The sequence below is a fragment of the Palaemon carinicauda genome, chromosome 35 (genome assembly GCF_036898095.1).
Source record: "Palaemon carinicauda isolate YSFRI2023 chromosome 35, ASM3689809v2, whole genome shotgun sequence".
NCBI lineage: Eukaryota > Metazoa > Arthropoda > Malacostraca > Decapoda > Palaemonidae > Palaemon > Palaemon carinicauda.
In genome coordinates this window covers 29,359,828-29,377,427 of record NC_090759.1, presented here as the reverse complement: position 1 = coordinate 29,377,427, position 17,600 = coordinate 29,359,828, and the positions used below count along the sequence as shown (strand labels likewise).

Here is a 17,600-nt window from a genome sequence, read left to right as displayed (position 1 = left end):
TCTGACGATTCCCTCCGGATGTAGTCGCGAAGAATGTGTTCATCGTTGGGGACAGCCTCTGGCCTTACCGCTACACAGCCTGGAGGGCGGCAATGACTGTCCCAATGGAGAACCCGTCCAAGGATTTCCTTGAATAATCCTTGAGGTAGTGGGCAGTAAAGGTTGACTGGTGCGACCAAGTGCCTGCCTGTAGGATCTGCCTCACCGCCATGTTTCTCTCAAAGGCCAAGGAGGTGCTCAGACCCCTGATGTCATAGGGCCATTGAGTGCCTGGCACTGCCATTTTATCCTCTTCATAGGTTCTAGCGATGACTTGTCTCAGCCAGAAGGAAATGGTGTTCTTGGAAACTTGCTTCCTATTAACACCTGTGGAAACGAAGAGGTTTTTGATACCTGGTCGGAGTGAGAGACGTCGAATGACAAACCATGCATCTCTCCCACTCTCTTAGCGGACGCCAAGGCCAGCAAGAAGACAGCCTTGAGGGTGAGATCTTTGTCCACGATATCCTTCAAGGGTTCAAAGGGGGAACGACACATCATCTTCCGGACCTTGCCTAAGTCCCACTGGGGCACCTTTCCCGCCTGAGGGGGGCAAGACTGCTCGAAGCTTTTGACAAGCATTGCTATGTGTCCCGAGGCCCCCAGGTCGATGCCCTTCAGGAGGAAGACTTGGCCTAAGGCAGCCCGAACCCCTTTTAAGGCTGGGATTGACATCCCTGCTTTGTCCCTGAGAAACACCAGAAAATCTGCTATGTCTGGGACAGAGGCCTTAAGAGGTCTAATGTGCCTCTCAGAGCACCACTTCGTGACGGAGGTCCATTTTGTCTGGTAGACCGCGGCTGACGACTTTCTCAGGAATAGAGACATTCTCTTAGCCGTGGAGGAAGAATATCCTTCTTTCTTCAGGAGCCGCTCTTTAGTCTTCAGTCGTGAAGACGTAGGGAGAGTGGGCTGTCGTGGAGCTTGAGAAAGTGAGGCTGGTGCAGAAGGTCTGACCTGGCGGACAGAGGCCACGGCGGTTGACTCGATAGGTCTTTTAGATCCGCGAACCACTCTCTCTCTCCGGCCACCAGGGCGCTACCAAAGACATCTTTAGGTTTCGGGCCGTCTTTACTCTGTTGAGCACTTGTCTTATCGACGTGAAAAGGGGGAAAGGCGTACACATCCAGATTGTCCCACTTGTGCTGAAAAGAGTCTTCTAAGGCTGCTTTCGGGTCTGGTACAGGGGAGCAATAGACTGGGAGTTGGGCGTTGAGGTTGTTGCAAAGAGGTCAACCACCGGGGAACCCCAGCGTTGAATGATGAGCTTGGCTATTCCTGGGAGAAGGGACCATTCTGTCCCTACTATGTGGCCCATTCTGCTGAGGCCGTCGGCCAGAACGTTTTCCTTCCCGGGAATGAACCTTGCTAACATCACCACTTGATTTTCTTCCGCTCAATCTAGACTCTATGGTGAGATCGCACAACTCCTTCGATTACAAGTACCCTGCTTCTTTATGTATGCCACTACCGTGGCGTTGTCGCACATCCACGCCACGGTGTTCCCCTTTAGCAGACTTGCGAAGTGTAGGCACGCCTTCTGGACTGCTTCCAACTCCAGGACATTGATGTGGAGTTGCCTCTCCCCTTCCAACCAGGTCTCTCGTGCCGTTCATCGAGGAGAAGGGCTCCCCATCCCTGGTTGGAGGCGTCTGTGAACAGTAGTAACTCGGGAGGGCCGGTCCCGAAGGTCGTCCCCTTGAGTGAGTTCGACTGGCAATGCCACCATTCTAGGGAGGGTCTCGTGTTTGGAAGGACTGGGATTAGCACCTGCTGTGAATCCGTCTGTCACCAGAGGTTCCTGAGATTCCATTGGATGGATCTGAGCCTTACCCTCCCTGGGGAACTAGGTTCTCCAATGAGACCAGGTGACCTATCAGCCTCTGCCTGTCTTTCGCCCTCCTGGGGTGTTCTGACAGGAACGGCTGACTAATGTGCCTGAGGTTTCTTATCTTATCCTCCGAAGGGAAAATTTTCCCCGAATGATGTCTAATGTCATTCCCAAGTAGTTCATTCCGGTGGATGGGGATAGATTTGACTACTTCGGGTTGATTACGCTCCCCAGATCCTTGCAAAACTGGAGGAGACTTCTCCCTTGTTCCTCCAAGAGGACCATTGAGGCGGAAAGAAGCCACCAGTCGTCCAGGTATCTAATAAGGCGGATGCCTCGTTCGTGAGCCCCCACTGCGACAGCCGTGGAGACTCTCGTGAACACTTGGGGCGCTGTTGACAGACCAAAGAAAAGGGTCCTGAATGCAGGATCTGGGAACCCTATTTCACCCGGAGGAACTTCCGACCCGAGGTGTGGACCGGAATCTGGAAGTATGCGTCCTTGGGGTCGATGGTCATCATATAATCTTTCTCCCTCAAGGACAGCAGGACTGAATTCTGAGTGTCCATTTGAAGTCCGTCTTCTTGACGAACCTGTTGAGAGCTGACAGATCTATAACCGGTCTCCACCCCCCAGTCGCTTTCTCCACCAGGAACAGGCGACTGTAGAAACCTGGCCCTGGGAGAAGAACTTCTTCCATGGCACCCTTCTCTAGCATGGACGACACCTCCTCTTGAAGGGCGGTCCTCTTTAACGGGTCTTTGGGATCTAGCCATTCTATCCGGTTGGCCGGAAAAAGCGGGGGTGGTTCCGTTGGGAACGGAAGTCTGTAGCCCTCCTTTAGTACGGACACTGTCCAAGGTTCTGCTCCTTGAGCCTTCCATGCTTGCCAAAGACGTCTGAGGCATCCTCCAACCCGAGGGTTGGGCGGGGATAGGGGGCCTCCCACTCTTATCTTCTTCTAGAGGGGCGGCCTGATCTGCCTCTCCTAGAGGCGGAGTAACCCGACCTGAAGGAGCTTGAGGGCGCTGAGGCGTTGCGGACCAGGAGGAAGAGGGGGGCTTCTCTCCTCGTAGTGCTGGTAGAGGCTTGGGGTGTCGCGGCACTATCCGAGACGGACCTCTTATAGGGCGGTCTCCTAGGAGTCGTAGGTCTGGGGACGTTAGCCTCCTTCTTTTTCAAGACCGTCTCCATTATGGCTTCTAGTTCCTTCCGAGGAAACAGAGACTCTCCCCACAGGGGAAAGCTGCGAATGGCTCGCGTCTCCCTGTCTGGTACCTTCCAAGACACCTTCGCCAGAACAGTGTCTCGCTTCCAGAGCACCCAGTTAGCTGTTAGTGCGAGAGACTGATATGTCAATAACCTAAGGGTTTTACCCCCGGAGGTAATGAGGTCCCTCCGTAGGCCTTGCTGGACAGGGTCCTCGGGGTCAAAGGAGGCTTGTACACCTTCCAAAGTGGAAGCCCACCAGTCCAGCCAAGAGGAGACGTTTACTAAGTCCCTCGACATTTTCTCCATCATGGAGGCTTCTGCTGGCGAGAACCAGACTGGGGCCGAAGAGGCTCTACCGTCTGAAACGCCTTGACTAAGGATGTCTACTGCTGACTCCACCTTAAAGGTTGGGGGGCCCCGGCATTGCTGGCCACTACCTTGCCGACATACTCCTGCTCTAGGACTAGACCTCGGGTTAGAGGAAGTGCTAGGGACGTCTTAGGTTGGGAGGGAGTCTGCATGATCCTCAAAAGGCTTGACTTCCAGGAAACTTCATCTGTAGTCGCAGGTTGCGGTATTTGTGGTGCCTTCCGAAAAGGCTAACCACTCTCCTATAGACGGAGTCCTCCGTCAGGGAGCCCTCCTCTCCGTCAGCCGAGGTCTCGGCTTGGGGCCGGGGAGCTGGGTTACCGGGCACGCCGACTGGACATCTAGCTCTTTGGGGCCAGGGGCGCCATCCTGCCGAGGTACTGGATATCATCTGCGGGGACGTCCGCACCAGGGGACTGGGTTAACGCAGGCAACGCTGGTTCAGCGGGGACTCTCGTCCGCCCAAGGGCTCTGGGTGCCGAGGATGCGGTTCCCGTGGGCTGACCCGACAGCGGGAACCGTTCCTTCTGACCCGAAGGCCGCACCAACTGGGCTGGTTCGGCCAGGCCGCCCGACAAGAAGCGCGTTTCCCCCCGCTGGGCGGGGTTAACCGGGGGCTTCGGGGACTTACGCTTACCTGTAGAGTCCTTCCTACGGCTTGATCTCGAGGAGCCGGGTCACCGGGCACTCCTCGGGCGCTTCGGTTCTGGAATACCAGGCACTCCCTTGCGGTGGTACCGGTCTTCCCCGATTCGGCCAGGCTGCCCGTAAAGAAGCCCGGTTACACCCGCTGGCGGGGTGAACCGGAAGCTTCGCGGTCTTACGCCTGCCTGAAGAGGCCTTCTCGCATTTCTCCCTGCGAGGGTTATATCTGCGTCTGGAGGATGGCCTTCGTGGTGAGAAAAAACCCTGGGTTGCCGGTCCGGGGAACGCTGCAATACAGACATGGGAGGCTCCTTCTCGGCGAGGCCCTCGGCTGCAGAAGAGACTGAAATAATACGCCAAGAGACTGGAGAAGAATTAGGGACATTTTTCCCCCACATGGGGTCATCAGAGGAGACGTGGCCTGCTTGCACCAGGACTCCGTCTCCCCACACATTCTCGAAAGTAGTACTTACCTCGAACTACTTCTTAAGAGTTATCTTCTCCACAATAAACCAACCTCGTTTCCTACTTTGGGTAGGAGAGGGTGGTAGGGAAGCTCTGTCAGGCGAGACGCCCGTCGCTAGTCTTCTTAGGCGAACCCTTCGTCGCCTACTTCTTCTTGGTGCTATACCGCACCCACTCAAACTCCTGGGGAAGAGCAATGGGCACTTCCCCGCAACTGACTTACCTCGTCCCCTACTCCGGGTAGGGGAAGATGGCTGTGTAAGAATCTCTATTCGACGAGGCATCGGGAATTAAGTGGCGAGGAGAGGCTCGTCTTCCTATGAGCCTCTTGGATGTATTCTTCCTCTTGGTGCCGAAGTGCACTCACTGCACTACGTTCCAGGACTAGTAGTCCTGACACGTGGTTGAAGGGGAACATAAGCTGCCCCTACACGGCTAACACCGAGGATAAGGGGAGGAAGAATGATTTATTGTAAAATTGTTCCCTTCAGCTATTAATTCCTTGAAGAAAATCAAGGAATACTGTTCCATAACGCACACAACGCACGACACAAGCACTTAAGGAAATGAATTAAACACCGGGTAAGCACACGGTTGAAAAGTGAACGCACAGGAACACTAGGGAAAGCACACTGCGAAAAAACACAAGTCCCCATGCTGGGAACACGTGGAACACTAAACGCGCACAAAGGATCGAGAGAGACGAGAGTGAGAGTGAGGTGTGAACACCTCACGACCAAGGAACTTAATGAGGAGAATGACCCAGAGAAGCAGTGACCTGCCCTAATCCTGCCCTCGGGGCGCATTCCTTGGCGGCGGGGGTAGGCCTATGTAGAGAACGGAGTAGGGGGGTAACGGCGCGAAAAACCTTGGTCGAGAAAGAGAGATCACCAAGTGACTCCAAAAGAAAGTAGTTCTCGGTAAGTATTTTGTGTTGGAACAAACTCTGTTTCATCCTTTAACATAAGAATTATTATCTTCCAAACTGCACCCTTCCTCTTGGATTGAGATCCGTTACTACAGGGTCCACAAAGTTCACCAGTTTTCCAATCCAAGGCTAATATACAGTAATAAAGTAGAATATCCAAACAATTTTGTTTCATTAACATCAAGTAATACATATTAATCAGACAACGACAGCTTAGCATGTATATTTTGTTCCCGTGAGTAGCAAAATTAGAAATTTAAAATGCCATAGTGATATTTTCAATACAGTAGTCCCCCCTTAAAAATAAGAGAAAACCTAACATAAAAGTATGAAAAGCAAGCGTGGTTAGTCGTGGTATGAAAAACGCTAGTGATACAAACATAAACTACTAGAGTGCATATAATTTACAATATGAAAACATATTTGACTATAATTATTCTAAAATTATTATAATTTCACAATAACAAGTTACCGATCAAAATACTCGTAACTTTACAAAATAAAATTTAACAACCTTCAACTTACAAGCAGACAAATTTCAGATACTGTGGCGAGCTCTAATTAGCCTGAACTCGTGTGTCTCTGAAAGGACAGCCAAAACAATGATGGTCTTGCCTAAGGCAAAAAAACCAAAAGTTCACAATTAATGATACACGACCCCCTATACCGCCGCCTGCTGACATCACCAACCTAATGCCATTTAAATCTTATGTCCTCTGAAGATGATCTTTATGATCCTTCTGGAATTTTGTGCCACTGATCTTCATTGCAGGTAAATTATTGTATTACTGTGTCATTATCAGCAGCAAGAATTATGGAAGTGGGGAGCGGAGCTTAGTTTTGTATGGGGGTGTTCATTAACATCTGGGGATTTGTTTAGTGTGTGGGATAGGGAGACACTTGCAATGGAAACTCCCATGGGTAATATGGTACGGCTGTATATATAAATGAGCTTACCTGAGATATAATAATTCCTTTAAGAACATGGTTCAACTTCCAGTGACCCAACTCATGCCCAAGAACTGCAAGAACTTCATCTGTGTTGCACCCTTTTTTCTTTTTGACTTCTGTCTTCTCATCTCCATCTTCCTTTTTCTCCTCAGGCTTTTCCTTATCTTCCTTTGCTTCATTGAGAGGAGTATATTCTTCAAGTAATGTATCATACAAGACTATTCTCTTGTTTTTGTAAAAGCCATAAAAGTATGCATTGCTGTGAGCGGAACGTTTAGAACCTGTTTAAACAAATAAAGATTTCCATTAAAACAATTCTAAACAAGGTCACACCTCTATGATATTAAGAAAATTCTATAACTTTAGTACATTCAAAGTAATATTTAAAATCAAAACTTGCATAAAAAGGTATCCCACCTATTAGTATAAAATAGTTTTCAAAAGTATATTTCATCTTTTACACACAAACCCATGTGTTACGGCAACCTGTAGCCTAAGGAATACTAGAAGGATTTACAACAACTGTATTATATCATGTTGGCCCTATTGAGTGATTATCTAGCTCTACAAAGTTAAGGAGTCCCTTTCATCTTCTCTCTCTCTGCATAAAGCAAAACCCCTTTATCTTGAATAGGAAATTTTCTTCTATGAAGAATTAAATCTAATTTTAATCACTTTCTTCAAAGAAAGTGGAAAGCATTAACATATTGTAATAAAAAGTACTTTCAAAGGGGGGGACAGCAGCTTTCTTAAGCATCTTACCTCTACAGAAACTGACAGTCAAAGGAAGCACTTCAATATACTGTATAATCCAAACATACTACATATTCTGCATAACCTTGACATTATATTACTTATGAGGTACCAACACTAACTAGTTTAACCTAATCTTCATCTACCGTTAATACATAAATTGCCTTAAACAAGAGCCCAAAACTTCACTTGGATACCACCTAACTTGGTAAGTCTCCACATGCTATTATAGGTCCTTGTGATGACCAATCCTGAAATACTATACCACTTTTACTCAAGTAATGCATACCAAAAACTGAGGCACACCTCCAGTGCTACCTCTAATACTTTTTCTATGGAAATCCTACTGATGTGATTCAGGGAAGATGCCATTCCCCTAATACTGAGCCTCCCCATTTCTGGGTACTTTATTCTTCTATAAGACTAAAATATATTTCAGGAATGCTGACAATGCCTTGTAGGAACTCTTAACTATAAACAATTCCTGACATGACTTTCTAAATATCTGTGCAAGGACTTTGTATAGATATAGTTCTTGGCTAAATTTTCAAGGAGTGAAAGGACACCACCTATAATAAAAAAAAAAGCTTGCCATAACTGATAAGGCCTGCAACTTTCTCACTCTCTTCATTGATGCCAGTGCCATCAAAACAATTTTGACTGTAAGATGTTCCATATTAACAGTGTCCAACAGTTTGACAGGACAGAAGGCCTACACCTACATTTCAATGCATTTATGGGGTTTTCTATGATAAACAACTAATTGTGTTATGTATAACCAAACTATTGGACACAATATCCCTATAAGCTGAAGTACAATGCTGACATTGCCATGAAGCCGTTCAATCAAAGATTTGAACTGAAAATTTCTTTTTGTGATATAGAAACACGAGGAATTTGATAACATTATAAATACTTGTATTAGTGGCCGAGACTCCTCTGGATTTCACCTTGTATAACATGTGGAACACTGACAATGATAAAATTTAATAGTTAACATTCTTCTGGGTGCTACAATAGTAAATCTGGAAGGCCAAGATAAGACTTTATTTCTAAGGAAATAGTAAGTCTCCAAGCAGTCAGATGAAACATTTAAGCCTTCTGATGGAGCAGATGACTGTGGGCTTGTTCGTGACAACACTGCTCAGTCTTTGTGACACGGTGCTTAGTGGTTCCATCATTACAGGCTATGGATATAGGAATCACTCCCTTTCAGCAAATAGAGCACTAATATTTGTTAACATCTTGACATATACTGGAGAATGAGGGAAATTACTAGAAATCCATTTTTGACCCCTCCTGCAGCATGGCACCCACTGCCCGCATCAATGGATACTGAACTAGTAAGCAGTCAGTATCATTCTTTCTGCTAAGGAAGTGTGCAACACCAGTCTCACACCTCCAGTACTCCTGATGAGGAACACCTTAGAACTCAGAACCTTCTGCTGGGATAAATTGGTTCCCCTGACTCAGTTGGTCCACAAGAATATTCCGGTTTCCCTAGTCAAACCTGGGAAGTAAAGTGTTTTCCCATTTGCCCATTCAACTGAAACAGGGTTTCTGACTGTCATGTCATTTCTATATGTTAGTCCAATATTACCGTGTTGTTGGAATTGAGGGGTATAACCTTTCCTACAAACACGATATCTAAGCTTTTAAAAGCAATCAATACTGACATTATTTACAAACAATTGATGTGCACTCCTTTCTCCTTCTCTATTTATTTGCAGACAGATGAAGATCGTCGAAAGTCATTACCCAACCCTCCGCTGACGCATCACAAAATACTGACGTGCCCAATACTGTCGCAATGTTGGTTCAAGTGATATTGTAGAGGCCTCATCCTCTACCTGACATACAAGATGAATTTCTAGGAAGCTCTCGTTACCAGTGAATACATCCATTCGAGTGACTTTTTTGAGGTTGATCAGAATCCCCAAACTCTTAAGAGAGAGTCAAAATCCATTCTGAGACTCAAACATAACTTGAATTACAAGTTCTCAAGACCAATCAATCATCCAGGTACAGAAAGACCCTCATCCATTATAAATGTGCTGTACTTAACGTGCGATTGGGGACATAACTCTCATGAAGATTTGTGGTGCTGCATTCAAGCTGAAAAAGGTACTCAACTGAAAAGCATTGCCAATACATAGGAACCTTAAAAACCTCAAATTTCTATGTACAGGTATATGAAAACATGCGTCAGATTCACCTACTGAGAATATCTAACCACCTTTCCTCCATTGCTAGGACCAAAAATGGTATTCCAATGGACAATTTTGCTACCGCCCCACTGACTTTAGCACTAAAAACTACAGATGATATAAACCCAAAGGACTACTTTACTTTCTCCAAAAACTTCCAAAGCCCCAGTCAACTTTTCCACCAGGAACAGGTTGCTGAAAAAGCCTGGGAACCTGTCTAAAACCTCCTCTATGGCACCCCTTGCAAGCATTTGAGATACTTCCTTCTCTGGTAGGAGCTTTTTTCTTGATCCTCTTGAATAAAATGAGACCATTGGAGTCAGACTTCAGAGGAGGGAAATAGCTTGCGAATGAGACACAATACCGTGAGCAGAGAACTTCCACGGCCCAGGGATCTGCCCCAAAGAACTGCCACCTCGTCAAATGACTTTGCTGGCATCCCGCTACTGGTGGTAAGTCGTGGAACCTACCCTCCCTAATGGGACCCTCAATGGTCTCTATTCCTTTTTCCAGAGAAGTGTCTCCTGTAAAGAAAAGTGGAAGTCTGATCATGTCCTTTGGAGGTCTGTACGTTGTCTAGCTCTGGTAGCAGACGACGCTGTCAAGACTGTTTGAATGGCGAAGGCTTATGGATCTGTAGAGGGGATGAGAATCTTGAGGACACAGCTCTTCACAGGAAAGAAGTATGACTGGTCTTCTCACACTTTTCCACTGCAGCCGCCACTTCTGCAGGGAGAGAAAAGTGTAGGATTATCAATGATACTCAAATACCTAAGAAAAAAATCTCTGGAAGTCATGTTTTATGAATTTTGAGGACATCCCTATTTTTGAGGACACAGTTCCCCTAAATGGAAGCAGTCTAGTGAAGGATAAACTCTAGTACTTTCACTCTTGACCGCACTAGCTTCTCAAACTGCTTTTTGATGTCTGCATCTGTACAATTTTCTGAAATTGTGAAAAAAGACACTGCTCCTGACCAGAGACTGAACGAGGCGTGGGCTTGGAATGTCGACATGGCAGGTATCTCCATGTTCTGCATCTCCGATACCAGGAAGGTAGATGGGAGGTGTGAGAGCTTGTTGCTCAAGACTCCATGAGTTAGGTTGGCAACATCCAGGTCTATTGGGAGAGGGCTTTGATATACAGTATGTCAGAATTGATATAGTATCTTCTCTGCCACGATAAGGCAAGAGGAGCCAGTTTTGAAGATCTACTCAATCTAAGGAAATTTTCTGTTGCTGATACCTGTTTATATTAAGTAAATCAAGTGTGTTGCAAGCCTGGTAAGAAAGGCACACATCAAACCTCTGACGAGTATTTTGAGAACCTGAAATCAGCCTATCAACTGTACACCTTTAACTCATGACCTGGGCATGAGGGGGGTCACCAAGGCCATCAAGTTGCCTAATATAGCTCACAATCTTCACGAAGTGCTACGCTTCCTCTGGGGCAGACATAAGGACTTCCATGCGGTTTACCCAAATATGATCCGTGGTAACCTTTGGAGTCCATTCTAGTGAGTCACCAATAATGCTAGGAGCTTGCTTGGACATCCTGTATTCCTGCTTAGGGATTGATCTTTCAGCTTTATCTGCAACATCTTTCCTTTCTTGCCTCATACCTGAAAATTAAATTAAAATTTCTGAAACTGACTGGGGTAAGAATTGACGGCTTCTCAGTAATGACTCACGGCCATAATATATTGGAGGTAAAGTCTCCTTCTCAAAGCTGGAAACCTGTGGAGAAAAAGATCTATCAGATGGGAATGCATGCGCCTAGGAGCAAGTAATGATGAGAAGAATCTGACCTCCGTCTCTTCTGAGGGGGTCAATTTTAATAAGATATGCAAAGCTACACGAGGAAAAGATGGATAAGGCTCTGCCACTTTCTCCCTCTCACATACCTGAAACTGAGAAAAATCTGGTTTCTTTGCAGCCTTCACAGACCTAGAAAAAGTATAGTTGCCAATTTATGCTCTGTCGAAGACGTAGACATGCTCTTGCCTATCATTTTCACACGATTCAATTGCGACATGGTGGCAACCTGTTCTAGTATTATACACATGGTTATGGTACATCAATTGGGGTGCCCCTTCTTTTAGCAGTTCTTTGAGTGCTGGGCTAAGTGTGTGTTCTGGTGAAACAACTAAATCTGTAAATTAGAATTTGAAGATGACCCCATGGTAATGTCCTTAGACCATCTGAAAAGGAAAAAAAAAAATCTTCTTACAGGAGCCCATGAGTTCCTTCTGTGGGGAAGGCCCTGTTTTGCAGCCTCTCTGAATAGGAAGGCCGGGCTTGCTCCGAGCACGTAATGGAGAAACATGGGATCCCTCCAGTAACACTGCTTCAGTGCCTAGAGAGATAGATTTATTTACAGTCACTCAATGAGGTGTTTGTGGTGGTGCTTTAAGGGAGACTGTCAACAATCTCACAGAAATCTTCTTGATCTACAATATTCAAAAAGAAAATATGTTCATCCGGAACGAGCACGCTCATTGGAATGGACAAGGACCTGTTAAGGTTCCCATGATCTGAAATTGACAAAACCTGTACAATTTCTTGCTCTGGTTGGACAAGGGCTGAAGCCAGAGGATCAATATCACAATGCCTGATTTGGGGTTCACTTTTCCCTACAGGCGACACTACATCAATCAATTCAGAACCATGAAATCTATGGCCTCCATCCTTGAGCACCGGAGTTTCAGAAAGTTCTGATAAAAAAGGATCCGAATGGGAGAATTGTGTGTCACCAGAGCAGGTTTTGCTTTTGCTCCCAGGAAGAGGAAAAGCAGATGGGGAAGGGATGCAGCGCTTACCTCGATAACTTGAGCAAATAGGATGGGATTCGACCTTGACCCAGCTCATGGAGGTACCATACGAATGTCTATCAAGTCTGGGACAGGTTCTCATACTACCTTGAGCAGCACTCATAATCAATTGCATACACAAAGTGATAAGCAAAAGCCGAAGCACAAAGCACAGTGCAGAATCGGTCAGCTGGGATGACCATGAGATAAGTAGGGTTCTCTCACTGACTCAGGCCCTCCTTCCCAGCGTAAGTTGGATAGCTGAAATCATACAATGTTTCCAGAATCCCACAACTTCTTTAATTCTGGATGTAACTAAATGACTTTGGAGTAAACCCATATAAATGATGAGGGTTTATATTCACATAGGAACAACCTAAAATAGAGACAAGTTTTAACGAATCAGTCAATAAGAACAAATATTGAATAAAGTTTGCTCACTAAACAATAAACAAGACTCCAAGGGAAAAGAAAACAACTGGCCTAACCATAACTCATCTTTAGGTACATGACATGGCTAGACTACAAATTACTGAACCATAAAATATTAAACTTCTTATTACATAGGTCATTAACTGACAACTTACTTAATAAGTAGTCCAAATTATTTTAAGCTTTATAAAAGATACATGAAAAATGTTATTTTCATTAGTAAAATAAATTTTTGAATATACTTACCCGATGATCATATAGCTGTCAGCTCTGCTGCCCGACAGAAAAACCTACGGGCGGAATACGCCAGCGATCGCTATACAGGTGGGGGTGTACATCAACAGCGCCATCTGTCAAGCAGGTACTCAAGTACTCGATGTCAACACAGAACCAATTTTCTCCTCGGTCCACTGGGTCTCTATTGGGGAGGACGGGTGGGTCCTATAATTTATGATCATCGGGTAAGTATATTCAAAAATTTATTTTACTAATGAAAATAACATTTTTCAATATTAAACTTACCCGATGATCATATAGCTGATTCACACCCAGGGGGGTGGGTAGAGACCAGCATTACATGTTGACATATTATGAGCTAAGTATTCCGTATTTCATTTTAGCAGTTATTCAAATAACAAACATAAAATAAATAAGTACCTGGTAAGGAAGTCGACTTGATCAATTACTCTGCCTTTTTAAGTACGTTTTCCTTACTGAGCCTCGCGATCCTCATAGGATGCTGAGCGACTCCTAGGAGCTGAAGTATGAAGGGTTGCAACCCATACTAAAGGTCCTCATCAAAACCTCTAATCTAGGCGCTTCTCAAGAAATGACTTTGACCACCCGCCAAATCAAGTAGGATGCGAAAGGCTTCTTAGCCTTCCGGACAACCCAAAAACAATAATAAAACATTTCAAGAGAAAGATTAAAAAAGGTTATGGAATTAGGGAATTGTAGTGGTCGAGCCCTCACCACTACTGCACTCGTTGCTACGAATGGTCCCAGAGTGTAGCAGTTCTCGTAAAGAGACTGGACATTCTTAAGATAAAAGACGCGAACACTGATTTGCTTTTCCAATAGGTTGCGTCGAATATACTTTGCAGAGATCTATTTTGTTTAAAGGCCACGGAAGTTGCGACAGCTCTAACTTCGTGTGTCCTTACCTTCAGCAAAGCTTGGTCTTCCTCATTCAGATGGGAATGAGCTTCTCGTATTAACAGTCTGATAAAATAGGATAAAGCATTCTCTGACATAGGCAAAGATGGATTCTTAACTGAACACCATAAAGCTTCAGACGGGCCTCGTAAAGGTTTTTTAAATAGAACTTAAGAGCTCTTACAGGACATAATACTCTTTCTAGTTCATTTCCAACCATACGATAAGTTTGGAATATCGAACGATATTGGTCAAGGCCGAGAAGGCAGCTCGTGTTTGGCTAGAAAACCAAGTTGTAGAACATGTAGCCGTTTCGGATGAGAATCCGATGTTCTTGCTGAAGGCATGAATCTCACTGACTCTTTTAGCTGTGGTTAAGCATATCAGGAAAAGAGTCTTAAAGGTGAGATCTTTCAGGGAGGCTGATTGAAGCGGTTCGAACCTGTCTGACATAAGGAATCTTAGTACCACGTCTAAATTCCAACCAAGTGTAACCAAACGACGCTCCTTCGTGGTCTCAAAAGACTTAAGGAGGTCCTGTAGATCTTTATTGTTGGAAAGATCTAAGCCTCTGTGACGGAAGACTGATGCCAACATGCTTCTGTAACCCTTGATAGTGGGAGCTGAAAGAGATCTTTCTTTCCTCAGATATAAGAGAAAGTCAGCTATTTGAGTTACAGAGGTACTGGACGAGGATACGGATACTGACTTGCACCAGTTTCGGAAGATTTCCCACTTCGATTGGTAGATTCTAAGGTTGGATGTTCTCCTTGCTCTAGCAAATGCTCTGGTTGCCTCCTTCGAAAAGCCTCTAGCTCTCGAGAGTCTTTCGATAGTCTGAAGGCAGTCAGACGAAGAGTGTGGAGGCCTTGGTGTACCTTCTTTACGCGTGGCTGACGTAGAAGGTCCACCCTTAGGGGAAGTGTTCTGGGAACGTCTACTAGCCATCGAAGTACCTCGGTGAGTCATTCTCTCGCGGGCCAGAGGGAAGCAACTAGCGTCAACCTTGTCCCTTCGTGAGAGGTGAACTTCTGCAGTACCTTGTTGACAATCTTGAACGGAGGGAATGCATATAGATCTAGATGTGACCAATCTAGTAGAAAGGCATCTATATGAACTACTGCTGGGTCCGGGATAGGTGAGCAAACTATTGGGAGCCTCTTGGTCATCGAGGTTGCAAAGAGATCTATGGTTGGCTGGCCCCAGGTGGCCCAAAGTCTCTTGCATACATCCTTGTGAAGGGTCCATTCTGTTGGAATTATTTGTCCCTTCCGACTGAGACAATCTGCTATGACATTCAAGTTGCCTTGGATGAACCTCGTTACTAGTGAAAAGTCTAGACCTTTTGACCAGGTGAGGAGGTCCCTTGCGATCTCGTACCATGTCAGAGAGTAGGTCCCTCCTTGCTTGGAGATGCACGTCAAAGCCGTGTGTTGTCCGAGTTCATCTCCACCACTTTGCCTTGAAGGAGAGACCTGAAGCTTCTCCAGGTCAGACATACTGCCAGTAGCTTCTTGCAGTTGAAATGCATTGTCCTTTGACTCGAGTTCCATAATCCCGAGCATTCCCTACCGTCTAATGTCGCACCCCAGCCTACGTCCGATGCGTCCGAGAAGAGAACGTGGTTGGGAGTCTGAACAGTCAGGGGAAGACCCTTTCTAAGGTTGATAAAGTCCTTTCACCAAGTCAGACCAGACTTTATCTTTCCGGAAACCGGGATCGAGACCGCTTCTAGCGTCTTGTCCTTTTTCCAGTGAAAAGCTAGATGGTATAGAAGAGGACGGAGGTGTAGTCTTCCTAGTGACACAAATTGAACCACGGATGACAGTGTCCTTACCAAACTCATCCACAGCCTGACAGGGCAGCGTTCCTTCTTCAGCATCTTCTGGATGGATAGCAGGGCTGGGGGTTGATCGTCTTGTTCAGCAACGTCCTCATCAGAGGGTTCCTCATCCGAAACTGATGAGGAAACGGCAACGGAGTGGGCAACGTCTGACTCGCTGAATCCGGTCGCACTGGTGGATGCGTGACGGAGCCGGACGCAATATCATGGTACTGCTGCACAGTCTGTGAACTGTCAACAACCATGGGGACGCGAGGAAGTACAGCGTCAACCCGAAACTGTCTAGACTGTCTGGGTTGTGCAGTCAACACTCAACCGGGTTGCTGAGGTTGACGCACTGCGTCACAACAAGTCACCTCTGCTGGTTGTTGAACGTCTTCCTAGTGAAACACTGAACGTCAACAACCACCTCCGAGCGTCGCTTAACGTCAATGTGCGACTGGCAACCCACACTGGGTCGCATCGGTGGAGGAACCACCTCAACTGGCGGACGCGAGTAGGATACCTCAGCGTCAACAGGGCGCACAACCAACCGGTAGGAAGGTTGTTGGCCAGAAGGTTCTTCTCCGTATAAGTCCTCTATCAAGGACACAAGCTTGGACTGCATGTCTTGCAGCAAAGCCCATTAGGGTCTACGGGAGCAGGTGTGGCAACAGACGGGGTTAGCGACTGAAGCGGAACCATTTACCATCCCTGGAAGCCTTGTTATGTGTGACATAATAGTACAGCAAAACTTCAAAGGCTCGACAAAAGTTGAGAAGTTGACCTGTAAACAACTGGAGCGTCTCCTGGCTATGCGCCTGGCCGAGTCTACCAGAATTGAGAAGTCTACCTGGGCAGAGGCATGAACTCCCAAGCTGAGAACTTCTCTCGTGTCCTATCAGACTCTCGCTCTATAAGCCAGATAAAAAGAAGGGAAATCAAAAAGCTGTATCCCTAAAACTCCTCCTGGTGCAAAAACCAGTCGCCTAGCCGACGTAACGCTCTCTAGGAGAGCGAGAGAGCACTAGCTTAACAACAACGGCTTCGAAGTAGCTAGGCCTAGTGTAAGTTCTGACGTGAGGCGAACGAGGAGCAGCAGTTACAAGATCTGGACGAAGATCCTTAAAAAATCATCATGATTTAATTAAAGTCCATAGGAGGCTAAGCAGCTTAAGGCTCCTCTCCAAATGACAGAGTCCTCAAAGGAATATCAGTAGGAGGGAGAACAGCACTTTCTCATCTACAGGAACCTTGTCCGAGAAAAGCTAGGTTATCTCAGTGAGGGTCTCACTGGTGCATTAGCAGCAGACCAGAAGGCAACGTTATGTAACTGCTTGACAGTCTGTGAACTGTCAAAAACTGAACTGTCAACCACAACAGGTGCGTGAGGACATACAGCACTGGTGCATTAGCAGCAGACCAGAAGGCAACGTTATGTAACTGCTTGACAGTCTGTGAACTGTCAAAAAACTGAACTGTCAACCACAACAGGTGCGTGAGGACATACAGCACTGGTGCATTAGTAGCAGACCAGAAGGCAACGTCATGTAACTGCTAGACAGTCTGTGAGCTGGCAACAACCAAAGCTGTGTGGGGAAGCCTCAACTCCTGACTGACTAGTCTGCTGCGGGCGAGTGGCGGTAACCACAGTGGGTTGCGGAGGCCGACGCACCGTGTCAAAACACGGCAGCTCAACTCCACCCTCCTGTTGTTGTGGTAGCACACGCACGTCAACGGAGGGTTCCGTGCGTCTGTGAACGTCAGCATGCGTCTGGCAGGGTCGACTGCGCATGGGTGGAGGAGCTCTCACAGCTAGAGTGTGGGAGCAGGCAGCCACAGCGTCTGCTGGGCGCACAACCGTGGTAGGTTGTAGGCTAACGGGTGCGGCTGTGAACGTCAGCATGCGTCTGGCAGGGTCGACTGCGCATGGGTGGAGGAGCTCTCACAGCTGGAGTGTGGGAGCAGGCAGCCACAGCGTC

At 46.5% G+C, this 17,600-nt stretch overlaps 1 protein-coding gene across 1 annotated transcript in view; it reads right to left on the bottom strand.

Moving 5' to 3' along the window:
* The window catches only part of LOC137627674 (CAAX prenyl protease 1 homolog), a 60,317-nt gene that overhangs the window by 4,676 nt on the left and 38,041 nt on the right, over positions 1 to 17,600 (bottom strand). Inside the window, exon 6 of the mRNA XM_068358865.1 lies at positions 6,447 to 6,721. Coding sequence (XP_068214966.1) covers positions 6,447 to 6,721 — 275 coding nt within the window. The remainder of the gene's footprint in view (positions 1 to 6,446; positions 6,722 to 17,600) is intronic.